We start from the raw sequence: 27,522 nt of genomic DNA, 5'->3' as shown, positions 1-27,522 counted from the left end.
CAGTCTGAGGAGTACCAGAAGCTTTGGAGGCAGGTGTATCCCCCCCTAAAAGTGGTAACTGCATGCCGGCAATAACACAGAACTGTAGCCCTAATCTCATGGCACCTGTGTTAGACCCTTGAGAAACTGAGAGCCCAAATAATGGCTACACTATCATAAAAAGATACATATATATGTATACACACACACAAAACTGTATTGTACCCCCACCACCCCCAAATTTATATACAACTTCTTCTAAAGCATATGAACACTGCCTACGTGTCACCTGAAGTTTGCTGCCCTTTAATGGGAGGCCTTTTTTTTTTTTGGCAAACTGGAATATTGCCTACACACTGACAGCCACACTGACAGCTTAGGTGAGGAAAGACAGAGACTGAAAAATCAAATGCCAAACACCATTTGCTGTCTCCTTGTGATTTCCATGGAGAAAAGACACCATCAGTCAGGCACTGTTTAAAGTCACAAGTGCAGGCAGCAAAAAACTATACATCGTACTTCTGACAACAGACTGTACTGAAGTACAAGATCAAGTTTTCGAGATACTGTACTTGTTTCCCTTCATCTAAGAGGATCCTTTAACACTCTGTAAACTCAGGCCAGCATTTCCAAAACTTACCCACAAATCAGAGGCCCTTGAACTGTCAAGCGTGGCTGACTTTCTGAGGAAGCCTGGCATCCATTGCAACCTGTACTGCTCAGCATCTCTGAAAGCCAGACCCAAGGTCTCATAAGCTGGGCACTCAGAATGCAAAGCACCCGAAGACAGTGGCTGCTTTTGTAAAAGCTAATTTGACATCAAAATGCACACCAGTCACTCATGGTGTGACTGACATTACTGAGAGCAGGCTTCCTCTGTTCTTATCACAGCTCCTTCAAAGAAGAAATTGAATGAGTCTTGACCACCAGCACAAACACGATCAGGGCACCAGAAGTAATACCCTTTCTCTTACAAAACAGAATCTCTAAAGGCTTGTGGGATGAAGCTTTGTGGCCTCTCAACAGAAAAGTGATGAAATGGTTACATTAGTGCCAATTTTGGAATCTCAGACACAGTAAATTCAGACAATGATGACTTTTGAGGAGCGACTGTAACAGTGCATCATAAAGTACCAGTGAACTGTTTCAGAAGGAAACAGTTTCTGAGAAACATCAAGGAACTCTAGAAAGAAGATTCTCCAAATTATATACAACTTTCTCTTCATGCTAATGCTGACATATACCAGCTCCTACAAATGGTGGACTGTTAATTTTACCTTCACTATCTGAAGTGGAGAGCCTGCGTTTATGAACTCTTCTTAACTCCTTCCCATATCGGACACTTTTCTGTGAGCCATCACTTTCTGAATCTTCCTTGTAATTAACTTGTCTCTTCTGATTCCGTCTTGATCTTCTCCTCCTAGTTTCCAGGTAATCATCATCACTGTAATCTGTGTAATCACCACTCTCTGTACAGAAGAAAACCGTGATGTGTGTTATTCCATTAAAGCCAAACTGCACAATTTAGACAAGCTTTATACCAGCACCAATAAAATCATAAGCTCTTCCAGCACAGGAGAGTCTCAAGTATCGTGCCTCGTTACCCTGACCTGTTCCAGGGTCATGCATCAGTTCCCCCATTCTTCGCCACCGCAGAATTGCTTGATTTTAAAATCTTCTCACAAACCCTCTTCCTGTCTCCCCCAAACTCCTCCAGAAGGTTTCCTCCCAGTGTTTTTGTTCCCTCAGCTCTACTGGTGCCAAAGATGCCTCCTCTACAATTCCTGACAGCTGAAACAACCTTACGGAACTGGAGTGGATGATACACATTACCACTGACACTGTAAAGTCCTTTCTTTTTTAAAATCTAAATAAATTGTACTCTACTTGAAGACTTTTTAGAATAGTTAGATGAAAAAGCACTGACAAGATGAAACTCCCGGTAAGATCTGAGTTATAGAATTTAAATTAACAACAAAAATCAGTCTCACCTGCTCGTAACTTTGCTTAAAAAAGAAACTGTGTAGAAGAAACTTACCATCATTCACAGTTCTTCCTGCACCAGTCTACTGCAGCTACTGTCTTTAAGAATTAAATTTATTTACATCAGCAGAAAATAGCCTTCAATCAACTTTAGCTGCTTTTTCACTGAGCTGTGCCAAAACAATTACCCCAAAATACATTTCTATACATGTCACATACTGTTCCTAAGTTAGTGATTGACATGAATCACAGATCAAAGTGGCATCCTCTTTACTTCCTAAAATATTAGAGAAAGAATCAGAGCAAGTCAACAAGAACAACCACCTTCAGAAAGAAACTCCATCTCTGGAGACTGAAAACAAAGCCACTTGCGGGATACCTTATTTCCTTAGCTCAATATAGGCTTAAAGCAGGATCCTGAGGGACACTAACAGGGATGAAAGAGAGAAACACATAGTTAAGACTATACTCCTAGACATATATTGAATGATAGTGGAACCAGCCGACTTTATCACGTATGTGTGTCCACCAGGAAACAAATAGTTGCTCCTGTGCATTACAGAATAGACGAGCAATCTCTTTAGACCTCTGCCAGCTTCTTCATTGATAACAGCTTACAATTAGCGCAATGATGCGGTCAGGACAGGGAGACAGCAACTATTTTAAGTGCATATAGCTATCTTCACCTGTCCATGCATGAAACCCTCCTTTTGGAAACTAGTACTTCAAAGCAACTTACTCCAACATGTTCATCATCTATATTCTAGACAGAAAGATAAAACACTGGAAAGCTAGCACACACTGCAATAAGTTAATGCTCCAGTGTACTTAGTACCTTAAATTCACAATAAAAATAAGTAAAAGTAAGTGCTTGCATATCTGGCACTTTCTAGGACTGGGTCTCAAATGAAGCAGAAGCAGGAGGACAGTCTTCGGAGAAAGATGCGAAACATGAAAAGGTTTATGTATTGCAGAGGTATTACTCTCACACCTTAAACTGTGCAAACAGAAAACAAACTGGTTGAAGGACAAGTAGAATAACGTGAATTACTAGATTCTCCTGTGATGCAAAGACCCTTCAGTTACTAAAGATCAAAAAGTATAATTGTGGAAGAGAGAGATTCAAAGTGTTATCGTTTGCTTTCAAGCCTGCCAGAGAACCCAGAATGCCGTACAACTGAAGGAATTTTCTTCCATACAAAGAGAGGGAAAATGTTTCTTTCAGAAGCTTTTTCAGAGGTATTTGGAATGTCTTCAAGGAGCTGTAAAGAAGCATGTTTTTGCCTCCATCCTTTCTCTTCCCTGCAATCGTGTGCCAAACAGGAAGGTACAGGGTACCTAAAACTATCCACAAAGGTGGCCTTTTGAATCATAGCACAAGCATTCATTTAAATACATAATTACTTAAAATGACAAGAACCTAGTACTTGATACCAGTTTCCTGCAGAATATTCACAGCAGAACAAGTAGCAAACTGCTTCATAGCAGAGATGATATTTGACTTGAGCAAAGCAAGCGTTAGTGTCAGTCATGACAGGAAACCGAGACTTCCACTCTTCCTCTCTCCAATACAGAGTTTTTAATAGATCTAAGACTTCTTATACTCACCAGATTCTCTGCTTGAATTGTCCTCAGAATCTTCATCTTCATCATCTTCAGAATATTTTTTCTTGACTGTTTTCCTTCGTAACCGCCTGCTTTGCCTCATGGGCCTGGAGAGGTGTCGCCTGGATATGCGGGCACAGAACTCTGAATCACTGTCTTCGTTTGAGGGTGGGTCATCTTCACTTTCATCCAGATTTTCCTCTGATATAACAAACTCATCCTGAGATCTGTTCAAAGAGACAACACAGACAACAGAGATAGATATTGGAAACAAAGGATCAAAACAGATATATGCAAAGTAAGTACCGTCTTACACAAAACCAGCACAGATCTTATAGTAATAACACGAAGCAAAGATCCAGAGAGACCAAGCTGCCATCACTGACATCAGGTTTCAGTTGTATACTTGGGATATAGCTTTACACAGCAGATTAGAACAGCAGGTGACTATAAACACACTGTCAAACTGAGACTGCAGGTGACATTTACACAGGACGGATTCTAGAGTGTTCATATGGTACACTGCAATGTAATGTCTGCATAGCACTAACTATGGATGAGCATCCCCCGTGGAGGGGAAAAAAAACACCCACCATGTTCTAGCAGAGATGGCCTCCCTTTCATCAACCAAGCATCGTCCTACGCAATTTCTGAGAATTAGACTATTGTGCCTTAACACAAAACTTGCTCTCATGCAAAACATGTATCTCACAAACCTATCAGCTAGTAACAATCATGTCATTTCAAAAGTGAACCAATGCTTTTTTAAAAACAGTTGATCACTGAAGGTACACAGTCACTTGCATTTGGCTGCCAGCTGAATGCAAATTCCAGTATAACATCCAGAAGGCATTCAGCAGATGATGGAGTTGAAAATGCAGGAGCACACTTTAACAGATCAATGCACTATTAATTCTGTGAGATTTACGCAAGCCACGCTCATTGATTGGAAATTTCCAGCACATTTAGCTCAACTATTCAGGGTGCCACTATAATGTCCTCAGCATGGTCACAGGTGAAAAACAAAGCTTAGAATTTGCATCTATGTTGTATAGATTATCCATACACTTAGTAAATTGACTCAGTGACTGGTGTAAAGCTTTAAACGTTGATGGTAAAGACATCATGCTCCATTACATTTCTTCATTGAGGCATAAAGGACATCTAAAGTTATTATTAAATTTTTTAACATTAGGAATTCCCCAGACTGAACAATGAGAAATTCCAAGGAAAGAGTTTCAGTTAGCCAGAGCAATACTCATTTAGCATTTAAAGCTTCACACGATACGTATCTGGTTTTTACAGTATAAACCATTTCTTTGGCTGTTTTAAAACTCTATCTCCTAGAAGGCAGAAATCCAGAATTGACTTCAGAACCTGCGTGTCAAGTTCTGTATGCTCTACATAGGGACATTTTACTTTTCCAATTTCTAAATGACACTCAGGCCCAATAAAAATCCCACAAAATAGGACATATTTTCAAAAGGAAACAACCAGCCTCATTTTAGCTACATCTTTGTTAAGGATTTCTGCTAGACAGTCACATCAGCCAGAAAACTGAGCCTGTCTGGCTCCCTCACTAACAACCATTTACAGAACCCCACAGTGTAGCCTCAAACACACCAGTAACATTTCCAGAACATGATTTGATTAAAATACAGACTGGATGATTTCAGCGCATGGATCCGGAGTGCAGTTTTTCCAGTACAATGACGTTCCCCTAGGCCAGGAGGACTTTTGCTGGCACCATGCAGTGCTGTTCCAGCACTGGGCGCATGCTCCTAATGATCATTTCAGGGGCACTGCAGAGTCACAGAAGCCTGTAGCGGTCTGCGACTTGTGGTGGAAGTTAAATTGCAGACCTACCCATCACTGATCTTGAATTCATCCTCACTCTCTTCTTCATCCAGATTACTGTCACTATCCAAGTCATTTAGTCGCCGTCGTTTCTTGCGCCGTGCTGCAGCAGCCCTTTGTGGTCGCTTGTTTTCTTTCCTTTCTTCCTCTAGGATTGTGGAAATGTCTTTTCCACGGTGACCTGTGATATTAGACATGTCTTTGCCCCTGCCAATGCCTGAATTCAGTGATAGAAACGGTAAAAAAGAGCAAGTTTATTTTTTGTTTAACTTTATACATATCATTCTTCCATGCCTCTAGCTTCAGTCTATTTTCTGCAAAGCAGAATATTTTTTTTGTCATGCAAGACTCTGGCTGGAGTCTTGCTCCGGACACACACGGCCCCAGCTGTGGTCCCTTGGAAATACCGAGGTCCATGCAGAAGACAGTGCGTAAGTGTTGGCATTCTGATACTCAACCCAAACCTACATTATTGCCAATGCTAGTGCCTTCTGAGTAGGGCAGATACCAGAAAATACATTTTCTTCATAATGCTGAATATCCTCCTTGGGAGATGAAGTGTTTAAGTTTTTGTTTGGCCAGGGAGTGGAGTTTCTGAAAAGCTGGTTTTACTGTTGACAGTTATGTTTATTATATGGGTCTTGTGTTACACACCCACAGACATCGGATGGATTTTCAGATTGTCTGTATACATCCACCAAGCTTCTGAAAACTGGTGTCTTTACAGAGATGCCACTAGCTAAACAACTGAGGGATAATATTTCACAGCGGTTTTCTCCAAACAAATTAAGGTGATGCAGAAGTACAAATCCATCTACATCTCAGATACTGTTGAAGATCTCTCTTTTGGTCCCCTATGTTGCCTTAACAAGCAACAAAGAACATAATTTCACTTTACTCACGTTCACCTGAGTAGTGCTTATAGATCTGGATTAATATTTTTAAGACAATTTTGTAGACCCAGTCCTTAGAGGGCCCAACCGTGGACCACTTTATGAGCCCAATTTTTACAGGGGTCAAATGTCAACAGCACTAGCTACTATTCCAATCTCAAATCCAAAACTCAGCAAATTAATTACCAAATACTTTTTGGCATTTTTTGGCAGCTTGGGATGGCCATTCCCAAGGGAAATTATTTCATTTGATTCCAGAAACACAGCAGTACAAGCTGTAAACTACAAAGTTCAAGGGAGAGGACTATATTTGTTGCTTCTCGTATCAAAATAAATTTGGTCTCAATCTTATCAACATTGCAATGAAAAACAAATAACATCAGAAACATACCTCCTCCATCAGCCTCCTTGATATCATCTTCAATTGCCTCATCAATTGCCTCATCAAATTCATCAAACCTAAAAGTAACAGCTTTCATTTACCACTTTGAAGTGAACCCTAATTAAATTATATTATGAAAACATACCTTGAAATCTAAAACCGCTCTAAGAAATCACATGGCACAGACAACAGGCTGGATATATAATAAGTTAGCAAAGATAATGGGCCAGATCAATGATAAAATAGCCATTTTTTAAAAGGTGTGTTTCTTATTTCTACTTGATAGCAGATTATTTGTCATTGCCTGGCTGCCTTATTATTGATTTATGTGAACAGAAAACCACTTCCATTTTACATAACATACCACTGAATTTAACAATATGTAATTTGAAAGTTCTCCAAGACGATTATCAGTGGCATTTTTCACACAAAGTATTAGTCATTTTCTCCACACCTTTTATTAGATGACATACACACTACCAATCTGCAAACAGACTTTCTGAAAAGCACCTATTAAATTAAAAGTATTCATCCTGTCTAAATTTTCCTTGAAAACTTATTTCAGATAGCTTCTTTCTCCTGTTAAAGCTCATGCTAATTATACTTTATGGATCTGCAACATCCTAAGCTGAACAGATAAAACATACTGTACACAGTTCTTTGTAATGATATACAAATAAGCTATAATGTAATGTTACATAACTAGATAGGACAAACAAAAGCAAAATATTTGAGTACGTTTGTCCTGCAGCAGGTTTTATAAAACTACATAAATCTCTGCATGCTGAGTAACTCATTTAAAGGGAACAGCAAATGGAGGTAAAGGATCCAGTCCTTTTACACAGATTACTTCAGTTTGTTTCTTCAGTCATGAATTCAAATCTCGTGAAAAAAGGATTGTTACTTGTATCACCAAATAGATGCCTTGAGATATAACATCCAAAAGTACAAATTTTATTACCTATACAGGAAAGACATTTTATTTAGATGCAAGATTTTCTTCTTCTCATTTTTTTAAAAAATATTTTTTTGGTATTTTTTTTGATACAAACAACTAACAGTTGGACAATACTTCCATTAAAGATTCAGTTTCTCAGTCACAAAAGAAAGATTACAGTTATATTTTGCTTGGTCCTCCATAGTAACCTCCAGCAGAACAAGAAAAGAATAGATCTAAAATTACTCCATATTCCAACAGTAAGCATAAAACACTTTCTTCTTTAAAAATAAGGTGATGGATTTCTGGTCTCTTATATTCCCTAAGAACAACTGCATGTCACGTTCAAGGCAGCTTTACACAGCAAGGAAGTAACTCTGAAATTATTCCATCAATAAGATTAGTTCCACATTACTCAAACACCATTCTCCATCCACACCGCTAAAAAAAAAAGCTCTTTAAAATGTAAGAAATCACTTAAGGCTTTCAAATTACTGCTACCAAATAACCTGAGCTCAAACATGAGCTGACAGCTGCTCGTCCATTAGGTGTAATGGAACATAATTTCTTCTGCTGCTGCTTTATTTATAATGCCAATTTTTGCTAACCTGCTCACGAGAGGACTCAACAGATGACTCGGGTGATATGAAGGGATTACATATCTTTAGAGAACCAGAATGCTAAACAATACAGATTTGTCTGTAAGCGGAATAAGAGGTTTAGCATTTATTTTCTGCTGCTGAAGGAAAGCATACACAATTCTCAGTGACACTAGCAGGACTTTACTGCAGACATATACATTTGAAGTGACACACTGACACGTGTAATATTTTCACCAGCTCAAAGTTATGTGTATGATGGAGTCTTTCTAACAGACTCCATCATTTTGTACCAGAAGATTGATTTTTTTCCAGAGCAACATTATATGAAATATTATTTCCAATAAAAATTATTGTCTTTGCACAACATGTGTCCTGCTGAAGTCGTGCCAGATACCCTACAGGCAAGGTTTTTTTTCTCCTGGTCAAATGCTGCCTGACCCATCATGCACATAATAGCAAATCTATATAATCTTGCCTGTGGCATAATGTTCCTTACAGAAATACTTAATTTCCCAAAGCAGCAATGGCATTTTCATTAGTGTGGCTTCTGCTGTTAATTTAAAAAGTTACTGAAAATCAACAGTGAAGCAAGGTCAGACTGAGTTTTCTGAACAGGCTGGAAAACTCAGCGTATACAAACGCCATGCCTCTCCTCAACAACAAAACCAGAATGACTACGAGTTTAATCATAGTTATTGTTGGAAAGTTTTGAAAGTTGTAATGTTCTAATTTTTGAATGATGAAGGTCTACACAGAGCAAGTACAGGAAAGGTAAAACTTTTTTTTTTTTTTTTAAAATATTCCTAATGCAGCTGCGACAAAAAAACACAAGCTCTCAGGCTACCACATTCTTCTCTAATCCCAAAAGGCAGCATACTTGCCTGGTGAGCTGAAGAGGATATGGAGCATCTCAAGGTATTATTTAGAAAATAGTTTATAACCTTGGTAATACACTGAGAACAAAAGATAATATTAAGATCATGCTGAATTTTGGAAACATTAGTGACCTGTTCTATTTTCAGAATGCACAGAGTCTAAATATCTTGGAACTTTTATTTACTAATTGCATTTTTATCACAATTTCTCTAAAGAGTCACAGACCATTTTTAGATGTACTCTCATAATTGCATTTTAAGTTTCATGCCCTTTTCATGTAAAGAAGCCATAAGGGGGGAGGGGGGAAGAGAGAGAGGAATTTAAGGCCTTTAGACACAAGCCTAAGTCTCTCTTTCAACAGAAAGGAGAGGTATGATTCGCCTGCTTTAACCTCCTCCAGAAACTGCAGTAACACCAAAACCTTCTCCAGTATAAAGTACCATATATATTTTATTTTTTTTATGCACCATCCCTTCACTATACCACCTTGCATGCTTTTACAATTATCAAGCATAACCAGTATTCAGAGAAAAGAAAAAAGACATTTTAGTTGGGCCTCTCTTTTAAATGTAGAAGTATGCATGAGAATTGGTGGGTTGCTCGAGAAAGAAAACAACAGTATGACTTTTCTTTGTTTTACAAGCTATTTAAACAAGCTGCTGACCTGTAGCTTATGCATTTTCGGGTTCTGGTAGACCTCCTTTCAAGCAGCTTTGATTTGGGCTTTTTGGAATCTTTCTTCTTTTCTTCCTGACCTTCAGGTATTTCTGGCTCCTGTTCACATAAGGCAGAAAATGTCAAAAAGCTTTATCTCCCCTCAACTCCACACTCATTATGACTGAACTTGTATGATACAGATATTCATATGACCTAGAAAGCTCATATTCCCAACACAACACATTTTGGCTTCTAATATAAGGACTTGTTACAGCAGAGTTCATGTGAACAGTTGCACATATTGCCCTTACTGGCTACATAATTTCACAAATACAGAGTTTAAGGGTTCAGGCTATTGTATCATTGTGTTTATACTACAACACTGATACAGGTGATACTCCCAGGTCTAGTAAATGCAGCAGCTGAACAAATTGTTGCTAGCATCTCTACACACGGAGCATAGGGACACCTCTACATGGTGCAGTTTCAATAGAGCTCTACGCAGGTTAATTTGATGATATTATCTCCAAGTTACTAATTTAAAAAAAAAAAAAAAAAATCTGCCCCCAGGCTGAACTTTTCAAATATTTGCTCCCAGCCAGAGACTCTTTTGCAAGTTTGTAAAATGTGTTATCATTTTTCTGTTATCCAGAGACAGGAGGAGAAAGTTGGCTTTATCACAGTCAGTGGAAAGTCTATGCTTAAAACAAACAAAAGTTTCATTTTAAACTCTCATGCAAGGAACAGATTATATAATTTCAGATGAAGGCATTTGGCTAAGACTTCAAAAGAATCACTTTAAAATATATTTAAGAAGTGAGAAGAGGCTGTTCTCCACATGAATAAAAACATTTTTCCTCTTCTGTAAAGGGAAACCATATAAAAGCATCTGTTAATAAAACACTACATGTTTATAGTTTTTAACCACAAGTGACTTCAATATACATTTGTCAGAGGCAAATGTCATCCTTCTAATAGATGATACTACACATTCCCTCTGAATCATAAGCCAGAAACATTTGTTTCCATCAGTTCCAGAGGAAAGCTACGACAATTAGCTCAGACCTAGACAACTATACAGCAGACACCAGAGTTAAATAAACTGAATCCCACCTTTATAAACTACAGAACGGTAGACCACTCTACTCAAAACCCAACTGTAATGGGTAGGGAAGTGATTCTGCGATCCTTCACTGCGAGAGGACTCTGTGTGGCACCAGCTGGCTCTGATAAACACAATAAAGCCTCCTTGGTTTCCTGCTAAATTAAATCTCAGTCTAAAACAGAGGGTCTAGAATTACTTCTGACCTCCATATAGATTGATTTTTCTTTCCAAGATGCTACTAGCACTTCTAACACACCACTGAGAAACTTCTTCCCTGAGAAGTATGGAAAATAAAACACTACAACAACATAGATGCAGTAACTTACCTGAGGTGGAATGATGTTCTCAATACTGATACCCACATACACCAATCGCTCTTTTCTTTAGGAGAGAAAAAAATGAAAATAAGCTTACAGAAAGACTGCAGATATCAAAAATAATGCTGTAATTAGCACCATTTGAAACTCTTACTATTGCTAGGCAGAAGCATCCCAAGAGAATGTTCTAACTGAAAACAGTTATTTTAGTTGGAATTATGTGTTAAATCTCGTATGATTACATTTTCCTGCATGCATAATTTAAGAGCTTTCCAAAGAGTTCTGACAAACAGCAGTACTTGATGATTGCGAGCACCACAGAAATGATTGAATTGGGGTGTAAAAAGCAATTAAAAAACAACTGAAAAATAATAAAGTTGTGATCAAGATTATGCTGTCACATCCATAACTACCACCAACTTTGGAGGCGCTGAAAGATAAAATGAGAATTCAAAATCACACTGAACTGGAAAAATTATGTAAAGACGGCATGCATTCCAAAATGGACAACTGCCAGATTTTAGACCCCGGCAGGAACAAACAACTCTAGAAACACCAAGGAACAAATAACTGCCTACGTAGCAGTTCTTCGCCAGAGAACAGCCTGAAAAAAAGATCATCAAAGCTGCTGTGGAAACAACTCTGATGACAGATGGACGTGTGAACAGGAGAACAGGACAACTGAAGGAAGCCTGCCACAGCAGCCAGCCCTGTTCACACCGAGCTGGAGTACTTGGTGCCATCTGGGCACCACACATAACTTCAAAGAAAGATGTGATCCAGCTGAAGAGTTCAGAGCCAGCCCTGGGCACAACTCTGGCTCCTGGCCTTAACTTGTGGCTCCTGAAGGACACAAGTGTCCCATAGGTCTTGTTGTATCTGTCAGTCCCAACTAGAGATGTCTTGGATATCCTAGCACCTCGCAAACAGCACTGGGTGCTGACCTTCAGGGTACTGAATTGAGCTTTCAAAAAAGCAGTCTGTCAGGAAGAATAGCCAGGTACTAAAACAGACCAGGCCAGGTAACCAAACTACCATCACCATAGGTCCCTACTAGCTTTTTTCTAGGAAAACAAGGGAGAATTTAAACAAGTGAAGATATCAAAGAAAGTTGGTGGCATTTCTTGGGCTCTGCAAGGGCTTCAAAAGCAAGCCACGTCTCTACAGATTTTAAAACTATTTTGAACAACAGTATTTTAGACCACACTCTGAAGAACGATCCTGCAGGGGGGCAAGGTATGAACTAGACATTTGCCAGCAAACCTCCAACTTCCAGGATCCAGTGAAACATCATTACAGGTGAAATGAAATCATGCAAAAACCAATGCTAACCTCTTCTGCGGTTCTGAGCTAAAGAGTTTCAATCAACAAGAATCAGACTTCTCAAGTTACAGCGAGTGGTTGTATGAGCACATATCCCATTACACATGAGTTGCAACAGGATGCTTCATGTACACTAGTCATCTAGACCCGTACACAAACGCCCAAGATGCATATTAATTTTAGATACGTTTACCTCGTGTGCATTATTTTTGGCAAATAGAGGCATCTATGTGTAAAAATTTGTTTCCAATACTTTCATTATTTTCTAAAGAATCTAAGTAAATTTAAAAACTCTTCTGACTAGCCTTCTGCACTATACAGTTTTACCCAAATAACCTCCTGGAGAACTCTTTACTGAAAGAATCTAGCATAATGTTATTTTCTTAAATAACACGAACAAGCAAAATTCCTAAAGTAATACTGACAAAGAGTAAAAATGAAAATTTTAGGTTGTTTTACAGCCAAAGAGACCATGAACTTTGACAACTCGGTATCATTGTATCTAAATTGAAATTTCTGCCTGTGTATAAAAATAATTGGGTTTGTCTCCTAATGTCAATTCTCCAAACTGATAGATGAAAAGAAATCTTCATCCATCTGAGCACCACAAGATTAGTTGGATGAGGAAGAATTTTGCCATACACTATGCAAAATCACTATGCTCCTGAATATGAACTAAAAGAGCACCTTAAGGCAAGGATTACAACTGCTAAAATGAAAAGGAGCTAGAAATGTAAACATTTTAGTATTCAGCAAGTGCCTTTGATAGTTTCCTCCACTTCTCATTTCTTGTCATGCAAAACATCAAGAGACAAGAGAAATGAGAAAAATTCAGCTGTTTTTAAACATGATCACTGAGGCTTTTGAGATCTGCTATTCTCCCTGGCTTGAGTACACACTGCTTAAGAAATTAGCAAATGAAACAATCCTGCTGAGGTAAAGGTCTTCAAATGAAATGCAAAATGAAGTATCAAATGCACTCCTTGTTAGTATGTAGCACACAGAAGCTCCACACTTTAACCAGTAGTTTAAATATTTGAACCAACAGGTCTCTTAACAGTAGGTGCAGATAAGCTGCGACCGGTTGTAAACTCTTCCTAGACAAATCCAGAAAACATTTTCTCTCACGTAAGCAGCTGCAAAAGTTGCTACAGGGAAGTCGTGAAAGTGTGCGTGAAAGCAAGCACTCCACCTGATATGGCCTGGGAGAAGTAGACAGGTAGTCGCTAGAGGGATATTCTATCAAGAACTCTGAGAGTCTCTCACATGAGCTAAAAGAGGCATCCATAAAAGCTTTAATGTCCACTCCCTCTAGCTGGTGATAAGACATGATTATAGAAGTTAGCGTGTACGCAAGAAACCTGAAAGTCAACCAGGATGTTGCGGTAGCACCTTCAATTCATGAACAGGAAAAGAAAAAAGGCATGACTTTGATCTATGTATTTGTAAGTCAATGTGAAACCTAAAGTTTTCATTAAAAAAAAAAGATAAAAAACATCTGTTACGTAACACTTTGGGGATGCGCAAGAATATAGCTGAGCAGCTGGATCAATTTCAATCAGATTCCTAAAAGCTAGAGAATAATTGAAAGAGCACGACAGTACCACTAGTTCAAGAAGCACGATAAATAACACTGGTTCAAAGAATCTATTGTGTGTGTGCCCATGATGAGACAGTTGGTGTTCTTCTCTTTGCCAAAAAGACTGACAACACGTACTGTGATTTTACAGAAACATTACATTAAAATATTCCTGTGCCCCAAATAACCAACCTGCTTTAACTTTCACATTGAGCTATAATAAGAACTGTAATTTCTTCTAGGGTTATAATTCTTCAGCCTTTTTACCTTACAATTTGCTAAAATATACCACCATTAAGTTGAAAGACTTCAATATTCAACTATTGTACCATGAAATCTTTTATAACCTACGCTCACTTCTTTTTTTAAGAGACTTAAAAAAACAAAAAAGAAATAATAAAAAAATAATTGGTCTTAAGACATACAATAGAAAACATTAGGTTCATTTTCTATGAGGATCAGATTGCAAAATGGTTGTTAAACATCTGTTTCAGACACTGAAAACTGTTATGACATCAATTGTATGCTCTCCTATAACCACTAAAAGATCGTATTTTTATGCAACACTAGTGATTTCAAGAAAGCAAGACAAACTGGAAAAAGCTTGCATTCCATGTAATGTTTGCCAGCAGAATATTTACCAAAGTAGGTCCAAAAATATTGTTTGCTAGTAATGAGTCTTCCTACCATAAAGCAGAGCAGCAGACACAGTTCCTTTGTGTCCCATGCTCCTGCACAGATGGAGGCTGTAAGCCGAGCTCACTCATAAAAAAGCTAAGCTTTGTTCCCAAAGCTACAAATTCACTAGAATTGGCAAACCATGGATAATTTTACCACAGTGTGATCTAGGTCCACTCTGAGCAGAAGTAACGATGTTAGTTAGGAACAGTCGGTACTTGATCTGTCACTATCATTGCTGCTGCTGCAACAGCAGTACCAAACAGATTTGAAGGAAGCTGAAAACAGACACATTGCGCTCTGCTCTTCCCAGCACCAAATTACTACATGCCATGTGGTATTACAGTACCTGCTACAAATATAGGCCTGCTCAATTAGTTTATTTAAAAGGGTCTCACCTTCTGGTGAAATTTGCCTTTTAAGATGCAATTCATGCAAAGTTTTGTTTAATAATGCATACAGATGTCAGTAAATTTTGCAAAATACTCAATATATGTCCTAAAAGGTATAAATTATGCAGACTGTGTTTCATGTCCCTCATTTTCAGGTCTGAAAACTGTAGATAGGATGTTCCAAATATTAAGGATGTTGTTCATAAATGCAGTAAATTGGTTTGCATTTAGCCTTCAGTAATGGCAGCAGTGGGCACGAAATTTCATTCCAAGTTATAATTTAGCTGACCCACTGCACTACAGCAATTGCATAATCTTGTAAATTCAGCAAGGTCTAACAGAATCTAAAGCAACAGGACTCAAAAACCACATTAATCTGTATGGCCTTTGTAACAAAGTCAGGACTTAACCTTGCTTACAGCAGGAACTCTACACAAGGCTGACAGTATTACTAAAACATGAGGCTGAACCAGCACTGAAACCCATTTAACTGCTGGTATAGGAAAGCCAAATTCGTGTTCAGACACCTTAACCAAAGTTTAATACAAATGTATTTGCTTATCTTTTCCAATTATTGGACTTTTTCTCCCTTCTTGCAAGCTCTCCCAGCACTGTGCCACCAATAATCAGTGGGAAGCCAAAACTGGTCTTACCAATTCCCAGTCTCGTCACTACCCTCCTCCCCAGTCCCCAGTTATTTTAATGATTGTTCAGTTATTACTATTCCTCTGCATAGCAGCTTGCTGTGAACGCAACCAAACAGTAGTACCTGCGTTCTGCACGCTCCTTCTTTTTTAAGACAACATCCAGATCTTGTAATTGTTCTTCTAATTTCTCACAGAGTAATTTCTAAGGGAATGAAACATAATATTAGTTTCTTTCATAACCAACTATTTTCATGTTGAGCTAATGTTCAGACACTTCATTCACTATTTCTATATTTATCTAGAAGAAGGGCGACTGCATTGCTACACAGGAGGCTCCTCTTCAGTGAACAAGGCTTTACAATAAATAAAGACTGTCTTCCTAAAACACGTGCTTCACCATGAACTGCTAAAGAGATGCATCCTCCCAGTAACTGGCATTTACTGTAGGAAGCAATATGCCTAAAGCAAGTATTAAAGTTGTTTAGAATAAACATACTTCTAAATTAGTACCACATTTTTGATGGTATTTACAACCTTGCCCCAGAAAAAACTGAGGATTTCATAGACATACATAATACACATACACAAAGCTGAGTGTGTACACACAGTGATACATGTTTGTCCCTTATCTTAATCTTTGGAGCACGTGATTCTGTGGACACCACAGTAAAAAGTAGAAATACACTTTAGGATTATTTGCTTACCAAATGTTCCATATCTTAGAACACCACTTAATACTCAAGGACCCATACGTAAAAATGACTTTTTATGGACAAATTGTGCCTTATTCCCTGTTAATGCCCTCATCATACTATTTCCAAGGACAGTCTTCACACTTTTACAAATCTGTCATTTTTCATATTGAAAATTACTAAACACCAACAGAGCAAGCAGATGCTGTAACTACAAGCTGCAATTCCAAGTCCTGTAAAGAAAACATTCTTACATATTCAAGATCATCACTACTTAAAAATAGTCCTCAGAAGACAACTAAAAACCAATGGCTAACTTTTTGCAGAGCAACAGCCCTTCTGGCAAAGAATTTTCCTAAAAGCAAGGAAGGGGTTTGGGATCAGGCAGATTATTCTGAAAATGTGCATAAATGATTCCCCATTAATATAACAAGAACAGCATCACACACTCTCTGGCTTATCCTCCCAAGTACCATCCCTGCAAATCTTGCTATTTTAGATGTACATTGAATGAAACTGGACACATGCACTCATTTCTTTCTTTTTTTTTTTTTGGCAGAAGCAGCTTCTAATCTTCAAAAAAGCGTTCAAACTTGTCTATTACTTGATAAGGACAACTCTGGCTTTCCCAGCAGAGGCAAACTATACCACAAGACTCATTAGAAATAGCATCTTTCTCTAACTAGCTTCTGAGCGAATGTCTCTGAAGAAGGAACAGCACTTCAGAAACAGCTGCTTCCTTTGGCCACCAATCTACCCGTTGCTGCCCACTGCTTCCCTCTCCAGGATGATAACATGATGTTTCTTTTGAGAAAAATTAAGATATTATATTTTTAGTACTATGCTAATCTTGAGGTAATTTAACCAAAGATGGGAGAAGACCAGTGTGGTTGGAGACTCCTATCTACATGTCAGCAACACAGAGTCATTCATCAAAAGAAAGGGAGAGGAAAACCATTTTGCAAAACTCAGTTTTACTAATGGACAAGAAACAGGATCAGCATCCCTACCATTCATCACAGCCTATTTTTTTAACAGAAAAAAGATGAAAGAACGAACTTGTTAAACTCCCAGCAAATCTCCACAACCACAAGCAAAGCTAAAAAGGAGAACAGTGAAGTCAAATAGGAACCATACATGCTGGCAGGGTGGGCAGAACCACTCTCCGTCAGGGATTATCATCAAAGGAGGGCGAAGGCAGGCTGTGTGGTATCCACTGTCACAAGAGTCACACAACAAAATCTGTGGAAACAAAATGAATCATGAGTATCTTTTGGCATTCACAACATGTAACAAGCTCCAGAACTATTCCCCCAGCCAACACAGAAGTGCTTTATAAATACTTTGGACTGTGCCAAAAGCAAAAAAAATCCTGTATTATTTATCACTAGATGTTTCCAGGGCCAGGGATGGTTTTTACGGGGAAGTTTATGTATCTCAGTTTTCCATTTTAACACCCTATTTCCTCTTATTATATGTTCTCAGGCACTTAGTACTACTGGACTACACAGATTGTGCACCCATAGTGTGGAATCAGGTAATGCTTTCCAGATCCTGGACTAAGTGAAAAACTCCATCTGGACAAGGTGCACTGTGAGCTGTTTTCCCTCTGCACTCGCGTCCACACGAGGAAACCTGGCTATTTCCTCAGTCAGGATGATTTTATGTCCCGGTCAGCAGAGACAAATCCTCACAGACTTTTAGGGGCATACAGAACTACGCAACTATTAGAGTTCACTTAGCTGGGTAAAACTTGAGATATCTCTTTCCATCACAACTGAGGAACAAAGCGGGAACAAAGCTGTGTGAGTATATACTGCATTATTTATCTCTAACATCTCAAAGGCTGAACTTTGTCTCAACTATGCTAGGATATCTGTCACACACCTGGGAGTATGCTTATTTTGTGGATTCATAGCAGGACTGAGCATTATGATTTCCCAGATAAGCAGAGTAATTCATGATAATATCTACCACTGATGAACGAGAACCATAAACATTAGAAATAGTGAAAGCTCGCTGTGCTATTTCTGTATGGGATTTTGCTGTCCTCAGGGTGATGTACAGCTATATCCAACAAGGATGACTATGTAGGTGTGACCATATCACAAGACACTGGAAAGCATACATTAAACTGCTGGGGTGTTTTTTTAATGTTCTCTCCTCTGTATTCATTGAGATTGCAGGCACAACCTCAAAGCCTCACCCAGATTAATCCTCAGTGGACTGAGTTGTCTTATACCTCATAAAAGATGACATTTCAGAGGTGGTAAACGCAAGAAATAACTTCCTTCCCTCCTTGTTAAAGGTAAACTCATCTACTGTCATGAGTTTACCACCTAAAACCCAGAGAACATTCTCCTATGTACAGCCACTCCAAAGGATGATCTGCCTTCAGATACCACCAAATCTGACACAACAGCCAACAGAAGCTTTCCCCAAAAGCCTACCAGCTCAGGGTGATTGGGAAGGCCACACTTCTTGCACGGCTCATCATCATCAGCAGGTGCAGCTTCTTCTTCCTCCTCTTCTTCCTCTTCCTCCTCATCATCCGAGTTTTTTTCACTCTCCGAGTCCTCACTTTCTTCATTACTTGAGTATTTCCACCTGCCACGTGTTCGCGTACCCGTCCACCGAACCTTGCTTCTCTATGAGACATACCATTTCAAAGAGAAAACACAAAGGAAGCTCACAGAGTTTCTTCCTAGATCTTAAAAAAATGTTTGTCTCGACAGTGAAGTGATTCATTTCAATCAGAAGAGCTGCAGTAAATTTACAACAGAGCATTTCAATGAATAGATTGTCTTTCAAAGAGGCTTAAAACGTAACAGCATAATAAAGGAAGAAAAATTCATACCGACCTGCAGAAAGAAATTTTCAAGAAAGGTTTAAAAGTAGGAAGACAAATTTGTCACTCAGCCCCTTTTTTCTATTTTGACAAGGTAAAGTTGCTTGTGAACACGGTAATCTACATTTAAACCATCTCACTTTTTGATGACTGCTTTCCTCAATCCAAAGAGAATCTTCTCCCCCTGCCCCATACACTTTACATCTTTTATTTCACTTTAGGAAACACGTTTGCATTCTAACAAGTACATTAACTTAAGTATTTCTGGTGCCTTCCTCTCAGATGAGCATACTTTTCTGAAATAAAATCACTGCATCTTTTAAGTGCATAACTTATATCTAGGTATTCTTTCACATTTATACTTTTCCATTATTTTTCTTAAGTGAAAACTGATTCAGTCGATGCTTATTTTTTGCTAATCAAAGGGGCATCTACCCCTTTCTACCATATTTACCATCATATTTTCAATGAAAAACAGATTTCAATTAAAATTCAGAATGTTATTTTGAGTTAGTGAAAACTACTTTCTGCAATTCAGTTATATTATATTTAGAGCAACATACCAAACAGAAGAAAGTTTTCTTCCCATTAACTGACTTGTTGTTAACCAACCTGAGTTCTCTCACAACTCTTACCACCCCCCCCCCCGCTCCCCGACACTGAAAAAGGAAAAGAACTTATCTAGCTTTTTCAACTCAAAATAATTTTTCAATTTTGACTAAACTACTCATTGACCTGAACAAGCTGAAGAAACTAAAACATACAAAACATTCTATTTCTCCTGCAGTATGGACTCACACCAAAGCAGTATTTGTCATATTAGTAAAATTTTGTTTCAGGTTCTTACCATTAATTTCTACCTCTTTACAGATTTTACTGTTCACTAAACTTTAGTAGCAAATGTACTTTAAATCCATGATCGTATTAGTTTAGACTTCAGGATTCATCGTACATCATCATGTCAAACCTATTTTTTAAAGACCCTTCTTTAAAAGAAAACAAATATAAAATAGCGTATTAAAGATTTGGGTATTTTTCATCTTGATGAAATGACAGAAGCTTACTAGTTTCAAAAGTCTTCCTCTACCATATTTATTTTTAAATCTCTCTAGAAAAGTAAGCATCTCTAGATCTCCTTATCTCTCACAAAAAGACATCAGGTTAAAACGACTATAGCAACAGTACTTCAAAATTAAAACTACTTGTAGGAGTTACAATCATTATTACTTGCATTTATTTTCTTTTTTAATGAAAACCTTTAAATGAAGATTTTTCATTTCTTTATGTATATGACAATTTTTCAGTATAGATGTTACCATTCACTGAAAAATCAACTGTTCATTTTATGAAGGTTATTCAACATAGCACTATGTGAAAGAAACTTGCTAAATAAGTGAATATCTTGGCAAAACTACAAAATCGGTAAGAAAATGTGTAGCTGTGGAAAATTAATGGGATTTCAAGTTGATATAAAAAGACTGCACTTAAAAATACAGACTCTTTACTCCTTGTTTCTCTTTTGTACTCCATATCCAGAAAAATGGAAGATAAATTAAAGTTGTTTATAATTACAGAGATTTAGAAGCACACTACACATATGTATAACTTCGTTACATTTACCTGACATACTTTTAAGATTTATGCTGCATAAGCAAAAGTTTTTCATGAAAAAAAGATACCTCCACCCAAAGTAAAACGTATATCCCATGTATGAGAAAAACTAAATTATATCATGAACTCACCACAACAATAACTAGAAACAGAAGTCATAATATTTTTATTCTTCACCATTTGTTGGTTCCTTTTTGGATTACGATCATCCTGACCAACCAGACACCAACAAGTATCCATCTAGTAAATCCACAGGAGCTAGAAGTCTCCATTCAGCCACTCAGCAAGACTCACTCAGGTCTGATCATTTCAGTTTTTAGAAGAATTCACTCCGGTTGACTTGTCTACTTAGTTTAGGTTAAGTGACAAGATTTTATAAACTGGTAAGTCAACAGACATTAGCACTCTCTTAGGGGGCATTTTTAAATTGGTTGAGTCCACTAACTGGATTGCAAAGCTAGTTTCTTGCAAAAGCTGACCAAAGGAACATAATCCTCAATATTCCTACGTAAGTGCATATTCTCCTTATAGATAAGACTGTGCGTATTCTTTATTCCCGGGTAATAAAACTGTATTACCTTGTTAACCTTAGAATTTGACTCCTTCTCTTGTTTTTTTGCATCTTCTTTTCGTTCTGGTTTTTGTGCTGCTGCAGGCTTCTCCTCTTCCTCTTCAGGTCGTTTTTTGTCAGGTTTCTGATCCCGAGTCTCCACGACTTTTGGAGTAGGCTTGGATATTCTTGGAGATCGCCTTAATGTGCGGCCAATGCTGACCTCTTCTGGTGGTGTTTCTGTTTTTCTCTTCCGACTGGAGATCCTGATTGTTAATTTAATTCCTTCTTTCTGTCTTTCAGAAGTTATTTCTTTACTATCTGTTGTACAGCTTTCTTCTTCAGAAACTAGCTTATATTTAAATTTGCTTTTAGGTACTGGAGATTCCTTTTTACTCTCTGAGGAGTCCTCTAGGTTAGAAGGATGGGCATCATCTAATCTATCTGGCTCTGTCTTGGCAGCTTCTGGCTCTTCCTCTTGTTTTTCAGGGCTGGATTTTTCTTCTACATTGCTCTCCTCAGGTAGAGCCATTTTACTATCAGAGCCCTCCTTTTCCAAAACAGGTTTCTCTAAAGTAACAGGAGAAGTAGATGCAGGGAATATCTCAGCAGCTTTTGGTGAATCGGGTTTCTCCTCAGACTCACCTTTACTTTTCAAAGTCTCTTCATCAGACAGTGCAAGCTTGGGCAGTTCTGCAGAAACAGATGCATCTGTGGACTTCTCTAGCTTCTCTAAACATTCTTTGGGTGGCGGTAGTCTGTCCTTCTTCATTTTCACGGCTAGTTTCTCTTCAGATGTTTTGGCATAGTCTTCAGAGTTTGAAGACTCTTCCACTACCATTTCAGTAGTTGTGCTGTCAAGCAACTCTTTTTCCACAGGACTAGATTCCTCCTTTAAAGGCACTTTCTGATTAGAAACCTCAGAGACCACAGCCCCTATTTCTTTCACCACAGTTACTGCATTTTTCTCAACCTCACACGCTTTTATAATTTTACTAACAGAGTCTGATACCTTTTCCCCACTTTTTCCATTTCTCTCTTTTAATGAGCTGCTGTCTTCCTTTGTGCTAGCAGAGTGTTCGGACTTATTATTTTGTATGACACTTGGGGTTATTTTTTCACAGCTAACCTCTCCATTTACTAGCACTTTCCCATCAGGACATAAAGCAGTAATTGTAGGGACTCTCTTAAAAGCTTCTTCTTCTGGTTTCCCTTCTTCCTTCAAGACATCCTTTGTTGGAGTAACACATTTACATAGGGGCCCCTTTATTGGACTGTCATAGTCATCCGTCAGCTTGATCTCTCGCTTTTTAAGCGGTATTTTTGCCTGCTGGTCATTTTTAAGTTTCTCACTTTCTTCCACAGATTTTTCCACAATTTCTTGGGGAGTTCTGGCATTAACACAAAATTCTAACCTCTCTGGCTCATTAACTGCTATTTTGTCCGTACAACTTTTTACTTCTTTTAAATCTTTTGGTTCTATTTTGTTTTCCTTCACCTCTACTTTAACAGGCTTGACATTTTCCTTGAAGGAGTCGCTTTCTTCTTTGACAGTTTGCTTTTCTTCATTGTATTCTGAAGGTTTCTCTAATTTTACTATTACTGGCAATTTTATAATTTCTTTTTCTTCCGCTTTCTCAATTTTCAGCATATTTTCGTCATCTTTGACCACAGGAAGAGGAAGGCTTTCCAATTCCATTGACTGTTCCTCCACCTCCTCTTTTTCTTCTTTGATTTTTAATTGACTTTCTGTTGACAGAAAAAAACAACTATGAAACAACCAGGGGACCTAAAGGATTACAAAAAACATCCATCAAAACAAAGGCATACCTAAAAACCCAACAACCCAAAGTCCCCCGCAGACGAATCTTCTCTCATCCCATTATTAGGAATCTAGCTTATCTAATACTATCATTAAATGAGTGGGTTGCCAGTTTTTTAGTTATAGAATCACAGTTCAGCTTAATTATATACCAAGATAAGCCTAAACTTCAGAAGCTAGTAGCAGAATTCTAGATTCATCCTTCTTTATACAGGCATCACAGCCCCTTCTTTAGTAGTACCACACCATTTTCAGAGAATACATAAAACCTAAGCAGAGTGCACAAAGCATCAACTTGAAGTCTCGAGTTTCTGATTTATTTCACAAACCATAACATGGTGTAAGATTCCATGGCCAAGTGAAAATTCCACATAGAAATCAGTCCCCTGTTTGTAGACACTTTTATTTCAAGAAATACTTAACTATTGTATTCCAATAGTTCAGAGAAAACAGAAGACATTCAACGTTATAGCTTATGGCAAAATTAATTTAGAGTCTCTGGACAACGACTACATCTCCTACATACTATCAAAACACAAATAACAGACAATATTCTACATTCACTGCATCTGTCATTTCTAAAACAAGCACAGGGAGTAGTAGCATATCACAGAAAAACCTGCAGGGCTTAAAGTGCAGTTCCAGCACTCAGAAGAAACCATGTATTTATTTTGTTACTATGTACTTAAGCCTATTATTTATCACTACCACAGCCTCTTAACATCTTTTTTTATTTATTTTACCATACTTTGAGTCAGCTAGGGATAGAACTAATTAGAAAAAGCAAATATAATAGCACTACATATACCATAACAGCATCTTCTACCATCTGGAAGATGTTGTTGCAAGGGTGTTATAACTCCAAACAAAAAGATGATTTTTTTCTTCTACCTCACTCCTCTCCTTCCATGCTAGTGTGATTTTTTTCCAAGATGAGAGCTTCCCAAAGCGGTTAGAAATATACAGGAGAAAGTACATGGCAGCTAACTTAGTAACTTTAAAGAAAATAAGCATTTTAGAAAAGAAGAGAGTGGTGAGGATGAATTCATACATTGTATAATATTTTCAAATACAAAGCACATATCCAAATAAGTCTGCAGTAAAAGATGCATCTCTAGGGCACCAGAAGCAATAACTTTTTGAAGGCTCAAGGCTGGTTTTTTTCCCCTTCATAGAAGTGGTCCCCACTCCGAGCCCTTGTAACATAAAAGCTGCCTCTTTAAAGACATTTGTCTATAACAGTGAGAATGAGATATTTTTTCTGTGTTCAAATTCTTCCGCCCTCCCCTTCACTTCTTTCTGTCTAAGCTTTGTTCAACTATTTCTTCCCTTCACCTACTGCCTTCTCCCAAACTTCAGCTAGGATCACCAGAATCCCAAAACTTCTCTATATGGAAAATAAACAGTTGTTCTATAGTTTAACTCCCCGAACTGCTCGTAAAGCATTTCGTACGTATGGAATGACTCAGTCGATGCACAACTTCTCTTAATGCTATTTGAGTCAATCAGGCTAGTAAAAAACATGTAAGCTTTGGTTCAGTTTACCTTATTTTTGTATAAACTAATTTAATGCTATTTGGGAAGTGGCCAAAGCAAACAGGCATCAGGTCTTCCAGTATGTTTCCACTGTACCTTAGAAGGGCTTTGAGTGTAGTCCATGGACAAACAGGAAGAATTACTTGAGCTTCTCAACTGAAAGGCTCTAAGTAACACTCTGTGAATATACTGACTACACTGAAATCACTGCATGTGTAAATAATTTCATTACTCATTACATACACGGGACTAGTGCCTAGGGGTGATTTTGCATCAATACACAGTCTAATGCAAGTACTGACCCAGGTGAGTGTGCCATGGGATTTGGGGAATTATCTACAATGGGGACATTCATTAAAATGTTTTCAGATGGCTTCTTCTGAATTCAATGTAAAGTAAAATCATATCTGATGCAGAGATCTCAATTAGATGATTTAAGCTGGCTTGACCGATTTTTAGTGAGACAAAGGCAAGATCAGTACTTGGAATTAATTCCACCGGGTTATGTTGTCACTTACATGCAGTTAGATACTGGAAATGCCTTAGACTGGAAGACAATTCTGTTGGTGTTTGTCGCAATTTACTGCAATTTCTACAGTAGTCTTTTAATGCTTTCGCAACTACTCAAATTTTAGCTAAAACTTTTATTTATTTCTTCTGTTCTACACTGTTTGTTGCAAAGAATGAGAATAAAATAGCAAGTCTTTCTCCTTGATACTCAGAACCAAGACAGGCCTTGGCCAATTCCATATATCCAATTAACTTAAACAGATTTGAAGAAATACATACTAACACACTAGAATCCTTAAATCTTGTTTCTGATCCTGAAAATATTTTCCTGTATTTTAACAAAGTGGTAATACCAGGTAGTAACTGGGGAAAAATTGCTTGGTATAACAAGCTTTTAGCTTTTCATAACTTGAGAAAAGATCAGATTCTTATAATGTAAAATACTTCAGGCTAACGGATACTTAGTAAAACCAATGCACAAACCAACAAGTCACGCAAGTTATGAAATATGTGCAATGACATGATAGTAAGGAAGAAAGTTTCTTCGTTAATAACAATACAGTGGAGGCAGCTAAGGACCACTTCACTTCTAAAACATTTTGGTATTTTAAATTGTTTTAATTTAAACTCATGTCTTCTTGAAAAATCACCTCAATTGTGAAACATTTGAGAAAGTAACCTATTTATTTTTTGATTCAAACTCAAAAGAAAAAATAAACAAGACACCCAATACTGTATTGATTTCAATCATGGCATTGCACAAACAGATTTTTCTTTTTAAAATTTTAATGTTGCTAGAACAGGAAAAGTTTGGCAACAGTTCAATGCCCCACAAAAACATACAATGATGAGCATTTACAATATTATACAATATGTACAGCAAAAATAAAATTACTCAGAAAACAATTTATACACAGCTCTCTTATAAATAAACTCTTGAGCCTAAATATGCACTAAAACGCCAAAAATATTTTTTAATGTATTCAATATTTACTTGATTTACTTTGAACAGAAACATTTTTTGTGTTGTTTTTTCTTTTTTAATTCCTAATCTAACACAGTAACTTTTAATGAACTTGAAAATTCTAACATTGCCACAGCACAACATTTAAAATTTGAGAAAAGAAGGCAGAAAACCTTGTGTAGACGTTTCTTCTCCCTTTTTGGTGTCTTCATCTTCTATGCTTGGGCTTTCACGTGATGAATTCTCCTGCTGAGAATTGTTGTTTTTCAAGAGGGCAGGATCAATTTGTGCTTTCAAGAGCTCAAGGGTCTCAGCAAGCTCATTGCGGTTTCTAGATGACAGAAGAAAAAAACATACTGTCTGATAAGCCACTTACTCACCCCAAAGGGATTCATAAAAAAAAAATAAATCAACAAACACCATCTGCTTAAATGAATGCTGCCCTGAAAACCTTATATACAAGCATAGTGAAATGCCTGTCCCATCAAAGCAGCTGCAACTTTGCAGTCTGAAACCTTCCAATTTATCCATACAAAAATAAAATAACTTTTTGGAAGGACCCTTTCTATCTCAAGTCAAGTTCCGGATCCAAGCTGCAACTATTATTCTTTTATTTATTATCCCCTTACCAATCCTCAGTGATTTTTCTCTGCAATTTCTTTTTTCTCTCAGCAGAGAGGAAGTTGTAGTTTTCTGCTCACATACCAAAGGAGCAACCACATCATTCAAGTGAAATTTTCAAAAGCAGTTAAGTAATTTAGGTACTTTTTGCAAGTACCCACCCTAAGCACATGTAGCAAACAATACAAAGTTGTCAAGAAAACTCCAGCTACTCGAGTTACGATAGCAAGAAAACGTTCATGCATCTCTATGCGTGCAAATCTCAGTGCACTGTAACTCCTTATTTAAACTGGACATCTAACTATAAAACCCAACACCTTAATGTAGAATGAGTTTGAGCCATGATTAAACGGTCGTTTTCATAACAGACTATAACAACAGGACTCTCGCAGTTGTTTTTTCAAAGTCAACGTTCAGCAATTCATTTTTTGCAGGTTTACAGAACAAAAGGAAGCCTGGAACTGCAACAACCCTGAGATGTGGAATCTCATGGGTTCAAAACCATTTCACATTTTACAATGCATTATTGTGTTTTTCTGCTGTGAGTGTGGAGTAT

General features: G+C 37.7%; 1 protein-coding gene across 4 annotated transcripts in view; it reads right to left on the bottom strand.

The window, feature by feature from the left end:
* The window catches only part of RSF1 (remodeling and spacing factor 1), a 65,612-nt gene that overhangs the window by 8,113 nt on the left and 29,977 nt on the right, over nucleotides 1-27,522 (bottom strand). For all 4 annotated transcript variants that reach the window (XM_049823628.1, XM_049823630.1, XM_049823629.1 and 1 more), the window contains 11 exons: nucleotides 26,519-26,676; nucleotides 21,542-23,262; nucleotides 18,955-19,152; nucleotides 17,642-17,746; nucleotides 15,935-16,014; nucleotides 11,203-11,257; nucleotides 9,779-9,888; nucleotides 6,709-6,776; nucleotides 5,434-5,641; nucleotides 3,571-3,794; nucleotides 1,257-1,448 (listed from right to left, as the gene is read on the bottom strand). In XM_049823628.1, the coding sequence (XP_049679585.1) occupies nucleotides 1,257-1,448; nucleotides 3,571-3,794; nucleotides 5,434-5,641; nucleotides 6,709-6,776; nucleotides 9,779-9,888; nucleotides 11,203-11,257; nucleotides 15,935-16,014; nucleotides 17,642-17,746; nucleotides 18,955-19,152; nucleotides 21,542-23,262; nucleotides 26,519-26,676 (3,119 nt within the window). The remainder of the gene's footprint in view (nucleotides 1-1,256; nucleotides 1,449-3,570; nucleotides 3,795-5,433; nucleotides 5,642-6,708; nucleotides 6,777-9,778; nucleotides 9,889-11,202; nucleotides 11,258-15,934; nucleotides 16,015-17,641; nucleotides 17,747-18,954; nucleotides 19,153-21,541; nucleotides 23,263-26,518; nucleotides 26,677-27,522) is intronic.

This window comes from Accipiter gentilis, chromosome 19, assembly GCF_929443795.1.
Source record: "Accipiter gentilis chromosome 19, bAccGen1.1, whole genome shotgun sequence".
NCBI lineage: Eukaryota > Metazoa > Chordata > Aves > Accipitriformes > Accipitridae > Astur > Astur gentilis.
Note: the sequence above shows the minus strand (reverse complement) of the source record. Positions and strands in the feature narration are given on the sequence as shown.